At 34.2% G+C, this 15521-nt stretch overlaps 1 protein-coding gene across 1 annotated transcript in view; it reads left to right on the forward strand.

Annotated features, from left to right (window-relative positions):
• The window catches only part of LOC148950269 (uncharacterized), an 86100-nt gene extending 71876 nt beyond the window's left edge, over nt 1–14224 (forward strand). The window contains exon 3 of the mRNA XM_089092275.1: nt 12492–14224. Coding sequence (XP_088948401.1) covers nt 12492–12589 — 98 coding nt within the window. The 3' untranslated portion in view covers nt 12590–14224. The remainder of the gene's footprint in view (nt 1–12491) is intronic.
• Nucleotides 14225–15521: the final 1297 nt, after the last annotated feature.

Genomic DNA, 15521 nt, shown 5'->3' on the forward strand with positions numbered 1-15521 from the left:
AAGATGAATCAATGAAAAACAAAGCACCAACAAATGATACTGTCATTGATCAAACAGTCAATGAACCAAATAATATCAAAGACGAAAAGAATATTGACCATGTTGATAAGACAACAGTAAAAACTGTTTATGACTCAAAATGTAATAATGATTATTCTACTGATTACGAACTAAGACAAGACAATAGCTACAATATCAAGAGAGAACATGGTGAACTACTTTATGGAACAGATTCAAAATTTCCAAAGTTAATCATTGATATTAATAATGTATCATAATATATTTTTGTATTAATATTCTACATAGCATTATTTCATTAAAAATATTACATTGTTATGTGTTCATTATTTTTAGAGTAAGCTAAGCTAGCATATCAAACGCTTAGAATCTCTATTAAAACATTGGAGATGTAAGAAAAGGAATTTGAATACATCTCTTTTCAGACACATGGAATAACATTGACAAAATCTAGGTATCAGAATGAATAAATTCATTATCAACATCCTTTATCGGATATGTCGGATAAAATTGATAAAATATAAGTGTCAGAGTGAATAATTTTTTTTTATAAACATCCTTTGTCAGATACATCAAATAAAATTGACAAAATCTAAATTTCAGAATAAATAAATGCTTTAACAACATCCTTTATCGGATATGTCTGATAAAATTGAAATAATCTATGTATCAGAGTGACTAAATTCTATATCAACATCCTTTTCTCAGATACATAGGATAAAATTGACAAATTCTAAATGTTAGAGTGAATAAATTTTTTTTTATCAACATCCTTTGGCAGATGCATCGGATAAGATTGACAAAATCTAAATTTCAGAATGAATAAATTCATTATCAACATCCTTTTGTCGGATATGTCGGATAAAATTGACAAAATCTAAGTATCAGAGTGAATATTTTTTTTAACAACATCCTTTGTCAGATACATCAAATAAAATTGACAAAATCTAAATTTCAGAATGAATAAATGCTTTAACAACATCCTTTATCGGATATGTCGGATAAAATTGACAAAATCTAAGTGTCAGAGTGACTAAATTCTTTATCAACATCCTTTTCTCGGATACATAGGATAAAATTGACAAAATCTGAATTTCAGAATGAATAAATTAATTATCAAAATCCTTTGTCGGATATGTCGAATAAAATTGACAAAATCTAAATTTCTGAATGAATAAATGGTATAACAATATACTTAATCGGATATGTTTGATAAAAGTGACCAAATCTAAGTATCAGAGTGACTAAATTCTATATCAACATCCCTTTCTCAGACACATAGGATAAAATTTGCAAATTCTAAGTGTCAGTGGAAATACATTTTTTTTATCAACATCCTTTGTCAGATACATCAAATAAAATTGACAAAATCTAAATTTCAGAGTGAATAAATTCATTATCAACATCCTTTATCGGATTTGTCGGATGAAATTGACAAAATATAAGTGTCAGAGTGAATTTTTTTTTATCAACATCCTTTGTCAGGTATATCAAATAAAATTGACAAAATCTAAATTTCAGAATGAATAAATGCTTTTAACAACATCCTTTATCGGATATGATGGATAAAATTGACATAATCTAAGTATCAGAGTGACTAAATTCTATATCAACATCCTTTTCTCAGATACATAGGATAAAATTGACAAATTTTAGGTGTTAGAACGAATAAATTTTTTTTATCAACATCCTTTGGCAGATACATCGGGTAAAATAGACAAAATCTAAATTTCAGAATGAATAAATTCATTATCCTTTGTCGCATATGTTGGATAACATTAACAAAATATAAATATCAGAATAAATAAATGCTTTAACAACATCCTTTATCGGTTATGTTGGATAAAATTGACAAAATCTAAGTGTGAGAGGGAATAAATTTTTTTTATCAACATCCTTTGACAGATCCATTGGACAAAATTGAAAAAATCTAAATATCAGAATGAATAAATTCATAACCAACATCCTTTGTCGGATATGTCGGATAAAATTGACAAAATCTAAATTTCAGAATGAATAAATGCTATAACAATATCCTTTGCCAGATACATCGAATAAAATTGATAAAATATAAGTGCTGTCGGATAAAATTGACAAAATCTAACTATCAGAGTGACTAAATTCTATATCAACATCCTTTTCTCGGATACATAGGATAAAATTGACAGAATCTAAGTGTCAGAGTGAATAAATCTTTTTTTACCAACATCCATTTCTCGGATACACAGGATAAAATTGACAAAATCTGAATTTCAGAATGAATAAATTCATTATCAACATCCTTTGTCGAATATGTCGGATAAAATTGACAAAATCTAAGCATCAGAGTGAATAATTTTTTTTATCAACATCCTTTGCCAGATACATATAATAAGAATGACAGAATCCAAGTGACAAAGTGAATAAATTTTTTTTTATCAGCATCCTTTGTGATATACATCGAATAAAATTTGACGAAATTTAACTTTAAGAATGAATAAATGCTTTAACAACATCCTTCATCGGATTCGTTGGTTAAAATTGACAGTGAGATTAAATTCTACATCAACATCCTTTTCTCGGATACATAGATTAAAATTAACAAAATATAAGTGTTAGAGTGAATATTTTTATTTTATCAACATCCTTTTGCCAGTTACATCGGATAAAATTGACAAAATTTAAGTGTCAGAATGAATAAATTCATTATCAACATCCTTTATCGGATATGTCGGATAAAATTGATAAAATCTAAGTATCAGAATGATTAAATTCCATATCAATATCATTTTCTTGGATACATGGGATAAAATCTACAAAATCTAAATATCAGAGTAAATAAATGCTTTATCAACATTCTTTAAATGCATTATCAACATCATTTGCCAGCTATATTTGATAAAATTGACAAGAAAGACAAGGAGTGTACACCGCGACGGCGCATACATAGTGAGAGAGACATGCAAAGTCGACATAGCTTTATTTCATTTTTTAAGGTTAATTTAGACGAGGTTACGTGCGCGCACGTAACCTCGGTAATGTTACCTCGGGTCTCTAGGTAATGTGTTACCTGCAGCAGTAGCAAGGAATTGTCCTCTATCATCAACGATTATTTTTATGTTGGCATTCTCTTTGAGTACAATAATCTCTGGAGATCTCAATCTCGCATAACCACCAACATAAGAGTTGAAGTTTTTCGGTATTCCAAAGAAATTTAATTCCTTACTGTCATGACAATGCATGCATACATTTCCAATAGTGCTACCACTTGTACTTGTTTCATAGTTCAAATACTTCTCCTTGTCGGCATTAAATGCTACAATAACCTTGTAATGTGAACACACTTTATTAAAATGCTCCATCTTCACTTTTTTTTAAGATATGACTTATGTGTTTATCGTTCCACTGCGTAAAAAATACTGATTTAATACATGCAATAGACTAGGTTGTGTCGATAACTGGACATAGAATACCAGTGGGAAAGCCACATCATGTCTCTGACCAATCAAAGAGTACAATTGTTAGAGCCGTAAGCATATTTTGTCATTTAAAGATATGTACAAAAAAAAATAAAAAATTTTATGTAATGATTTCTTCAAATAATATCAAGAGGATTTGTTTTTACACTGCCCACAGTGTAGATTGTGTTACTAAAATTTATTTGTTAATGGGCAACAAGTAAAGAAAAACCACTTGGAATCAGACAACCGAGTCTTTCAAACCCCTTAAAGCTCTTTTGACAGATACAAGAACTACTTATTTAACACAAAAACTTCGTTTTTAATGAGTACTAATTAGAGAAAAACCATACGTAATCAGGCAACAGAGTCTCTCAAACCCCTTAAAGCTCATTTAAAATATACAAAAACTACTTATTTAACACAAAAACTTCGTTTTTAATGAGCACTTAGTAAAGAAAAACCACACGGAATCAGTCAACTGAGTCTCTCAAACCCCTTAAATCACTATTAAAATAAACAAAAAATACTTATTTAACACAAAAATTTCGTTTTTAATGTGCACCAAGTAAATAAAAATCACACGGAATCAGGCACCCGAGTCTCTCAAACCCCTTAAAGCTCTTTTAAAAGATACAAGAACTACTTATTTAACACAACAATTTCGTTTTTAATGAGCACTAAGTAAAGAAAAACCAAACGGAATCAGGCAACAGAGTGTCTCAAACCTCGTAAAGCTCTTTTAAAAGATACAAGAACTACTTATTTAACCAAAAAATTGTGTTTTTAATGAGCACCAAGTAAAGAAAAACTACACGGAATCAGGCAATCGAGTCTCTCAAAGCCCCGTAAAGCTCTTTTAAAAGATATAAGAGCTACTTATTTAACACAAAAATTTTGTTTTTAATGGGTACCAAGTAAAGAAAAACCACACGGAAAAGCCCTTATAATAGCATAGGAAGGAACATAAGCTCCTGGAATAGCATAGGAAGGGGACAAGCCCTTAAAATAGCATGGGAGGGGACATAAGCCCTTAAAATAGCATGGGAATTCCTATACACGCAAGCAAATAACATGGGAATTCCTATACACGCAAGCAAATAACGTGGGAATTCCTATACACGCAATCAAATAACATGGGAATTCCTATACACGCAAGCAAATAACGTTGGAATTCCTATACACGCAAGCAAAATAAAGTGGGAATTCCTATACATGCAAGGGAATAACATGGGAGTTCCTATACATGCAAGCAAATAACATGGGGATTCCTATACACGCAAGCAAATAACATGGGAATTCCTATACATGCAAGCAAATAACATAGGAATTCCTATACACGCAAGCAAATAACATGGGAATTCCTATACAGGCAAGCAAATAACAAGGGAATTCCTATACACGCAAGCAAATAGCATGGGAATTCCTATACATGAACGCAACTAACAAGGGAATTCCTATACAAGCAAGCAAATAACATGGTAATTCCTATACACGCAAGCAAATAACATGGGAATTCCTATACACGCAAGCAAATAACAGGGGAATTCCTATACATGCAAGCAAATAACATGGGAATTCCTATACATGCAAGCAAATAACAAGGGACTTCCTATACACGCAAGCAAATAAAATGTGAATTACTATACAAGAAAGCAAATAACATCGGAATTCCTATACACGCAAGCAAATAACAAGGGAATTCCTATACACGCATCCCAGGAGTCAAACACACACGAAAACCTAAAAGACCTAGGTCCGAAAATCCCCAAACAGCCAATTAAATATTCTAATTCATGATTTCAGGCTCGACCCAATTTAACTAAACCCCCGTGTAACTGTACCCCCTTTAACTGAACCCTCGTGCAACTCAACCCTCCCTGCAACCCATCTCCCTAAAAACACTTTTCAGCCATTTCTTGTTAAATTGTTTTTAATTTCTAAACTATTTTAAATTGACAATACCCTCCAAAACATCACTTGTGTATTATACTGTACATAACCACCCCATCTCCTCCAATTCTCAAATCCCATTACTCCTTTTTTTGCAAATGTTAATCAAACATTTCCGATTCGTCGTTAGGCATTTTTCAAAGACTGATGTTGTTTCAAATTTATAACAAATTACCTGAGTTAACAACTCCTTCGGGGTTACCTTAACTGCTAATCAGTTTAATCCTTTTTTTCTCCACTGATACAATCCAATCACTAATTAAAATCATTCACACTCCTATTATTAAAAAAATTAATTAATATCGTTCATTGTCTACGTAAATTAAGTTATAGACAATACTGGTTTAGAAAAACTAGAATAGTGACTTAATTTCATAATCCTTTTTTTTCTCCATCTTCATAAAATCAAATCACTAATTAGAATCATTTACACTCCTATTATTCTAAACATTAATTAATATCGTTCATTGTCTACGTAAATTAAGTTATTTTAAACAAGACACACCGGTTTTCTATGGCAAAGGAAGGAACGTAAAAGCCCCAAATCCATAGGTACATGTTCTGGAAAGGAGCCATGGAACGTAAAGGCCCATAAAGTTATAGTTGACCCAGAAACTTGTCTGCTTGGCCCGGAAACATGTCTGGTTGGCCCGGAAACTTGTCTGGTAGGTTTTGTATAATTCCATATTCAATTGACAACAATAGCAATAATCAGTCTGGTAATCTGCCATGGAAAGGTGCCATGGAACGTAAAGGCCCAGAAACTTATAGTTGACCCAGAAACTTGTCTGCTTGGCCCAGAAACATGTCTGGTTGGCCCGGAAACTTGTCTGGTAGGTTTTGTATAATTCCTTGTGCAATTGAAACTGTAGTGTATATTCTTGTACTCGTCAATGTACTCGTCAAATCAGCACCTAGGATACTACTATTACATAGGTTTCAAGCTCATATCTGCAAAAATCTGCAACTTTGTATTTTTTGCCAGAAGAAAAATATACGAATATAGAAGTTAGTTATGTAAGTTAATTTGTAAAGGCATCCATTTAGCAAAAGAAAAGTAAAATTTTTATGCAAATTTTGTTTACTTATTCAATGACGGTTAGCCAAAATAAAAGCTGCATTAACTAAAAAACGATCAGAAATTAAATAAAAAAAAACAAGTTTTTTAAACTGAAAGTAAGGAGCGAAATTAAAACTTAAAACGAACAGAAATTATTCCATATATGAAAGGGGCTGTCCCCTCCTCAACGCCTCGCTCTTTACGCTAAAGTTTGACTCTGTCTCACAACTTTATTTTTTAAAACAATAAAAACCTTTAGCGTAAAGAGCGAGGCGTTGAGGAGGGGACAGCCCCTTTCATATACGGAATAATTTCTGTTCGTTTTAAGTTTTAATGTCGTTCCTTACTTTCAGTTTAAAAAACTTGTTTTTTTTTATTTAATTTCAACAAAAATGGATTTGTGGTTTTAAGTTTTAAGATACTTATGGTGTGCAAATTCTCTTTTTTCCTTTCCTTGGCACTTCTCAATGGAGCTAAAAAAAAAATCAAACGAAATTCTCAAATTTGAAAACCTTATTTTCTGGGGGGGGGTATTTTCCGGGGGGTAAACACCTAGAACTGATTATTCATTTCATTTAGAAATAAGGATGGTCGGGTAAATAAGAACTGATCACTTTGAACAAGTGCTTGACACACCAAGGATGGGCGGGTTAAGTTAGATGTTTTCTTTCTCCCTTAAATTGGCACATATCCAAGACGTTCTCCTCAACCACAACACCAGTTTTTTTCTATGCTACGAGTGACAGGTTCTCGTATATTTGTATCTTTCTTCTCTATATTGTGCCCTACTAACTTGAGTAAAAAATCAAAACTATCTTGGTCCATTCTGATAAAGTTCCTGTAGTCCTCTTGTTCTGTATCGCGCAGAACAGTCAGTAAATGATCATGAGTGAAGCGATTTCTCATCTTGGATCAACGACGTTTCATATTTTCTTTTTTTTTTCCACTTGAGCGCAACCAAAGTACAAGGAAGAAAAGCCAAATCAGTATTATACTGCATTTCATACACGATAGACACTTCACTACCTGGCTCAGTGTTGCTACCCTGGCCTGGAAGAATTTACTAAATCTGAGGGTAAAATTTACAAAATCGCATCTGTTTTTACTAAATGCTAAAAAAAAAATTTTGCCATCAAGCATCGATTTTTACTATAGGAGGATAATCAATAGGATTTCCACAATCTTTTTTCTTCTTTTTTTTCTCTTTTTTTTTTGTCTTTTGGACCCTAATTTTTTTCCTGAATTCATGGAAAATAACAAAAGTTTTGTTTACTATAAATCATGACTTTTTACTAGATTTCGGGAGATTTACTAGATCCTTTAAATTTACTAGATTTTTTTTACTAGATCTAGTAAAATCCTACTTGCGGTGGCAACCCTGACCTGACTCTGAACTGAACTAAAATTTGGAAGTCAGTTAAAATTAAACTTGAAATTAGCTTTGGTCAAGATTGAAGGGTTGATTGAAGAGTCGAGTGAAGCACACGTCAATCGATTGACGGAAGCTTTTGATCAAAATGATTGACCGTCTAGGGTGTCCTTAACAGTTTATTCAACTGGAATCAATGGCATACAAAATGCAACTGATTGAAAAATGAGAATAGCATTTCAATAGGATGACTCATTACCGCAATTTTCAACGTTATACTTGTGCAATTACGCAATTGATTAGTAACAGGTGATCTGTTTCTAACTAGGTAAATCAGAAAATATCCAGAACAACCCGTAAGCTTAAAGGCATAACAGATAAAGTTAATGTTTCGGCACTTATTGCATTCATGCACAGTAAAACAGAGGCTTTACTTGTAAAAATCTCGTGTTCAGAACTTTTAGTTCTTTTTAATTTCTTAAAATTTTCGTAGAAGAGCTGTCAGTCAATCTGTGCAACCAAGGCCGTCTCCAGGATTTTTTTTTTTTTGGGAGGGGGGGGTCAAAATAATTTTTCGGGGGGGGGGGGTACAAAAAACCGGTACTTTTGTAGAAAGCGGCAAGTCTATTGCGAAAACAGATACGGATTACCCGGTACTTATATGAGACGCTGTATAAAGATAGGCATTACAAAATGTTTATCACTCCGGGAACTATATTTAAACTTTAGTTTTTTGGGGTTTAGGGGGACTAAAAGATACCTAGGTTGGGTTAGGTTACGTATTTAATATATGCTATGCTTTACCCCCCCCCCCCCCCCCCCTAATGTGTAAATGTATAGCCTAATTTTGCTCATTAACTATTATATTTTCATCCTATTTTGTTTTATTTCATTAGCATTAACGAAACTTCAATTTTCACGCACTTTCCGCTTTCTACAAAAGTACCAAAAACCTTTAAAAAGGCATCAAAATTTGTTTATTCATTATTGTTACGTTTTTACGAGTCGGACAAACATTTAGGGGGTGGGGTTCACCCCCCCCCCCCCCTCACCCCCGTGGATACGGCCTTGTGTGCAACGCTTACCAAACAATTCAGGGTAACGAAGCGGAAGCAAGGAGCGATTACCCATGAAAAGTTATATTGTTATCCATCAAAAGTTACGAGCCTGAAAAAATTTGCGTGATTTTCAAAAGAGAGGGCAGTACCCCCAAAAATCAAGGAATCTTAATGAAAATTGCAACATCAAATTTAGCGTATCAGAGAATCCTATTGTAGAGGTTTCAAGTTCCCCTCTGCAAAAATGTGGAATTTTGTGTTGTGTTTTTTTTTTTTTTTGCCAGAAGAAAGATCACGGATGCGTTTTATTTTTTACAGGGATGATCGTATCGAACCAGTGGTCCTAGAAGATCGGGAGAGGGCTCAGCCGAACGAAAATAAAAAGTTCTAGCGCCTATTTTAAGTGACAAAAAGAATGGAGGGCAACTGGCTCCCCTCCCAGGCCCCTTTTCCCCAGTCATCCGGTCAAAATTTCGAGATAGCCATTTTGTTCAGCATAGTTGAAAAATCCAATAACTATGCCTCTGGGAATTACATGACCCCCACAAGTTTTGGGGAAAGAGCTGTAATTTATGAAATTTGCCCGTTATTTACATATTGTTATTGGTATGAATACAGACAATTGTTTGGGAGGGGGTCTGCAGGAGGTGTTATTTTCCACGTGGATCATTTTTCGTGAGGAGGTAAGTTTCCAGGGGAAACTTGTCAGAATTCATGTAAGAAATTCTCTTGGGTTGTCTTACTTTCTCTTTGGTGACTCAATTTTACATGTGGAAATGCGCAGGGGAAAATCTCTGGGGGAAATTTTCGGTGTATTTTAATTGTCTGGGCTGAAATTTCTAGGGGGAGGGGTAATTTATGCGGGAGAAGCTTTCGATTGGGGTATTTCCGGAAAAAATCCACGGAGGGAGAGGGGGAGAATTTCCGGGAGAATTTGAAAACGATCAGGAATTAAATAAAAACAAGTCTTTTTTTTATCAAAGTAGACTAAAGATATTTTTCCTGGCAAAATTGTCCGCAGGAAATTTTCCGGGGGAATTTAAAGCGTTGATGGAATTATCTGGGGTAAAATCTCCGGGGGAAGGGGAATTTTATGCGGGAGGAAATTTTAATGCAGGATTTTTCTTGTGGGGAGATTTTAATCGGGGGGGGGGGGGGATTTCCCGACATTATTTGAAAAACGGTAAGAAATTTGATTAAAAAAAAGTTTTCTCAGCTGGAAGTAAGGAGCAAAATTGTATGGGTTTCCATAATTTTAAAATTTACTTACCATCAAAGGCGGATTAAAATTTTAAAATAAAGCGAATTTCAAATTATAACAAAAATAAAACCATCAACAATATTTTGTATGTAGCCTAGGGTTGTATCTTAACGGTTTTTATTATTATAAAATAATACGTTGGCCCATTTTAAAAATTGGCTGAGATGCAATTGGAATTATACTAGAATATGACATGTTCCTTTCTATTTATGACATATTCATTTCTCTCCTATAAGGTAAGGCCCCCAGTAATAGAATAGAGGCGATTAAAATGGCATGTGTAAGCAGAAGATAGAATATGTTGAAGGAAGCAATAGGATGTCTACCAGGGTGGTTGGGATGCAATTTTTCCCGTCCATGAAAAGTCAAGTTCTGTTTTGGTTTGAAGGACCTTAGAAATAGCAGTAAAATACTACATTACCTTCAGAAAATTTCTTTTTATTAATTTCCAGATTTGCTTCAAATTTATCTGCATCCCAGTCCTCTAGTTTATGGCTAAGTCATGAATGTCAGTTGATGTTGAAAGTTTATGAGCTATTTGAAGAAATGTTTAAATCAAGACTTGTGGAAAGGTAAGCTGGATGAAAAATTGATACTTATCATGGCGATTGGACTAACCTCTGCAGACATAAATAGCACATCTGCACCAATTAACTATTCAATAAAACAATTCCTTATAGATGTTCTATCTTCTGCTTACATGTGCATATGCTTGCTGATTCAGAATTTAATTAGACGCAAATGGCTAAACCCATAGTCAGAGTTATTATGTATATGGAAAGCCGCTCTTTCATTCTATCTGAAACCTATGAAAATATAAAGAACTTGAAGAGAAAAGTAAGAGAACCATGTCTATTTATCTTACATGTGCATATACCTGCTTATTCAAGGCTCAATACTACTCGAATGGCTAAATCTGTAGTCAAAGTTAGTATATCTGTAAAAAGCCACGCTTTCCTTCTATCTGAAACCTAACCAGCATTAAAAACAATAAAAGCTTGAAGAAATTAGTAAGAAAAACTCATTTTATGTACCGCAGAGAAAAAAAGAAATCTGAATTTTACAATCGAATCTGACACTGGTTACGACTGGTTCGAATTTGACACTTATGGTCCACTTTCTAATTTTTACTGCTCCAGTGCCATTTTTTCGCTAATAAAGATCCAAAATAGCTATACTTATGCGTTCCATTTCTAGAATGACCGTGGTACTTGTAGATCACGTTCGCCACCCCGAAGTAGAAGATATGCTCGGAAGAACGCTAGGCAAACATGCACTATAAATATATTGAGATAGCACCCCTATGTAACCAACTATCTGGCAATTAGTATATTCTCCAAAATCAAACCTCTTCATTTCTGTTTACATAAAATCGTTTTAATGCACTTGGTCATATTTAAGTTTTTTTTCTCAGATTTAGCCGCTGACATTTGCGACGAAAAGAATTATTATATTTGTATAGCTAGAACTTCAAATGGCAAGTAAAACAGAATTTTCCTTTCTTGGCTATCTCTTCGTGGACACTTCCCATCTTAAACCCCCCCCCCCAACAGTCACTTGTATAAAAATATCAATACTAAAATACATGGAACCATCCTTTAATCTAGCACCTTCCTTTCAATCTTCTTCCCATGATTCTATGCAGGGTTGTCACGATGGTCAGCTCCTAAAGTGCTGCAATTGCTCAAGTTTTTGTGCTACACAGCGATTTTCGATGCTAAAGTAAAAATTTTTTTGGCGTGTGTCGCTGCTCGTGCCGCGAAATGCACATCGTTCGTTTAAATGTGCTTAGATTAGTTTTTATATCATTTTTAAAATCTTTTTTAGTTTAAATGAATAAAAATTAATCCTGCACTGATCAGAGCGCTGAATGGGAAAATGCTGGCGCACACATATCCCGTATCTAAATACATTTAGATTATTGTCATGCATAAAAAAGGTTGTGACATATATTTTGATGTGAGACAAATCCTGTAATTGCATTTTATATGTCTATTCTTTCAATTTGGTCATACAAGAGAAAAAGTGCTACATTCAAGGTAACATGTGCTACAGTGCTACACATGATGAAATAGTGCTAAAATAGCAATTTCGTGCTACATGTGGCAACCCTGCTTCTATAATATCATCATTCCTTGTTTTTTTCTCTATCTGTTCTTTTTCCTGACTGTTACAGCAATGACCAAATACAGCCTACATTTGCTGAAAGTAATATATGTCGTCAGCTGCAACCGCCGATGCTACTGGTGATATCAGTGACGTATAATTATAGAGTAGGGACCGCTTTAGATTCATTGGAGATTATTCGAAAAGAATGATTGGTTTATTTTTTCAGGCATTGCTGGAATCGGTGTTGCCAGGCTTCTCAACGTCTACCCCTTCAATTTAACACATAAAAGCGTTCAGAAGCACAAGGACAAAGAAGAGAGTTAATAAAAGACAGTTAACTTGGAAATTAGCTCGTTTTGTTTAACTGATAGTTTAAAAGTTATTGAAGGTCCAATGTGTTTTTATAGAAATTTACTAAAGGGAATTTTCTAGTTAACAGACAACATTAATCGACCTCAAAACCAATTTATCAACAAATAGAAAGATGAAAAGTTAGCTAATATTTGAATCTCATTGTCACGGCCTGGACATAATTCTTTTGATCGGGAGAGGTGGGTTCAAATTACGAAAAACGTGTCTGTTAATAAAAATGAATGTTTATCTTTATTAGCGTTTAGGGGACAAGGGTCTTGACCACCCAATGAGCATTTTAATTAACCCACGTTCTGTGCCCTGTTGAGATACGCGGCTTATTTTGTCCTATAAAATAAAAAACAAACAGCCACAACATTTGAAATTACGAATACAAAAATCAAAACGACAGTAAATTGACTTATGTAGGGCATCAAACTCAAAATGAGCGGGTATTACCGTGAATGAAGAAATGATAGCTAAAACGAACATAAATTACAAAGAACTATATAGTCAAACTTGAAACCAACAAAAATTGCCAGAAATAAGAGTGGTGGCGTAGCGTCCCAGAAGTATCCCAAAATGCTAATGTCAGGTTGCGCCTTACTTGAGTTTTAGGCTCTTCTTCGGTTTTAAATTCGCACTTCGATTTTTGTGGGAAAACTGCTTTTTTACTTAATTACTTCGTTTTGTATTGAGAGAATGTTTGTGTATGTTAAAAGTAGCTGGGTTTGCTACGAGGCGGAGCAGCGTCTAGATCCAGTAAATTAAGCAATGTTTGCTAATAAGCTTTATTAGCAACCACCAAAAAGTACCATCAGGAATATTTGGATCACCTATTATGTGCTTTTGGTATCATCTCCAATTTGTTTTCTGATCTCTGAGTCACATTTCTGAGTCTGTTTCCTGCCTCCTGATCCAACTACACCTTCTCCCCCTCAAACAAGAAAACTCTTCTCATCCCCTTGACATTTTCATGCCATTTTCTGCCGCAAAAGCAAAATGTTAACACAATAAGAAAAATGGTCCCATCTTTGAATAGGAAACCTAATGCATGCTAAACAGGCACGCTACCCATGTATGGGTAACCATTACGCTATATACCCATGAAAAAAAGATCTTATATAAATAATAATCCCAGCGCAAGAATGCCAAAGTTCGACTTTCTACTGCATTCACAAGGGCCTTGAGATAATTAGGAATAATAATATTTGCCAAATCATTTAAAAGATAGGTAATTGAAAACAAATCATTGAACTCTACCCCTCCACCTCTCCCACAAAATATATGCTTCTGGCATCACAACTGTAATTTTTTAGTGTTTTCTGATATCACTCAACCAACAATTAAAGACAAATGTTATAACCCTCTCCCGACAAGAAACGACCTCCCCCACTTCTTGACTTTTTCCTGAAAAAAAGGTTATACGTGCTAAAATCGCTTTAAAAGAAGCACGATATATCACCCTCCCCCCGCACCACACACCTCACTTGATCTTCTCCGAGTTGCCTTTCTGTATAAAATTTATGTATAGCAATTTTGTTCAATAAAGTCAGGTTCAAGTTCCTACCTGAGAGGTTAACGCAGGTGCGTCAATTTGAGGGGGGCAGGTAATTTCTCCATTGTTGTATTGTTAAACATTATCATAATATATTGTAAAATACCCTTTTTGGTCTTCTTATTGAAGAAAATTGCCCGCCCCCCCTATATTTTGAAAAAAAAATTTCCCTCTCTTGCATTTTAAGGAAGAGAGGCCCCTGGGTTCTCGTGTGCCACGTATCAGGCTAAATATAAACTCTATACTATAGATAGTTATCATATATTGGAAAGGAAGAGATTCTAAGGGAAAAAACGTCCCTGACGCCTAGTGCCGTCTAAAAATATTAAAGTTTGATTTTAGAATTCTATTTTGTAATATTAGCTTCAGATTGGTAATCATCAACCTCAAAATCCTTAAATACCAACTGCCCCCAAAGCCCTCCAATCATACAGATTAAAAATTTTTGAACGACTCTTATTTCGAAACCATATCATGTCCACCTTCTGTCCATGATAGATGATCTATGAAGATATACAAATTTATCTATGAAGCCCCTGTTTTAAATGGCCTATTTGCACAATTTGGGTCCTTGTCCCTTGGGCTGGACGTATCATACAATATCCCAACTTGCCTCTGGGAAGAAAGGCCAACTTCGGAAATTTCGTCCAACTTTGGTGAAAATTCAACAGTATTTTTAAATGTACCCTCAACTTGTTTGATCAATTAAGACAATTCCCTGACTGGTCCCTGAACTATCACATGTCGGAAGAGGCGTAAAATTACTAAATATATGAAGTTGAGGGAGGGCGAATAAGGCTCTCCCCGTTTTAAGCGTATACTCCTGTTTTTTCCAATAATACAAATTTCTTACACTAGTACCTTTAATGGTAGTCACAAACGGTACGATATTTAAATAATTAGAATCAGTACATCAAATTTGTTCGATGCGTTCCGTTATTTTTTTTGGGAAGGTTCGGCCTTTCGTTACCATTGCTTATTAAGAACGGTTTGATTCATTTCATATTAATTTTGAGTGAGTTATGGATATGCAATTCAAGAATAAGATCGATTGACCTGTTCTAAGATTAAAAGAAAAACTGCAATGCTCACAAAAATTGAAAAATGTCTTTTAGGGTTAGAGAGTAGCATAGACTTTCTTCGAGGCAATTTGCTTATAACAATTCGCGCAGCTGCAACTTTTAGTGTCGTTTTGTAACCACTGTAGGAGCTGTGAAAGCTTATAGACTACGATAGCTTCAAACTACAGTTAATTTGCTAAATTTAAAAATAAGTCTTGCAAAGAAATGTAAAGAGTGATATCGAAACTCGTAAGTTCAGAAATAAACTTATAATAATTAAAGAAGG

This window comes from Artemia sp. Qi Xiang Cuo, chromosome 7 (assembly GCF_049724085.1).
Source record: "Artemia sp. Qi Xiang Cuo chromosome 7, ASM4972408v1, whole genome shotgun sequence".
In the NCBI taxonomy this organism is placed as follows: domain Eukaryota; kingdom Metazoa; phylum Arthropoda; class Branchiopoda; order Anostraca; family Artemiidae; genus Artemia; species Artemia sp. Qi Xiang Cuo.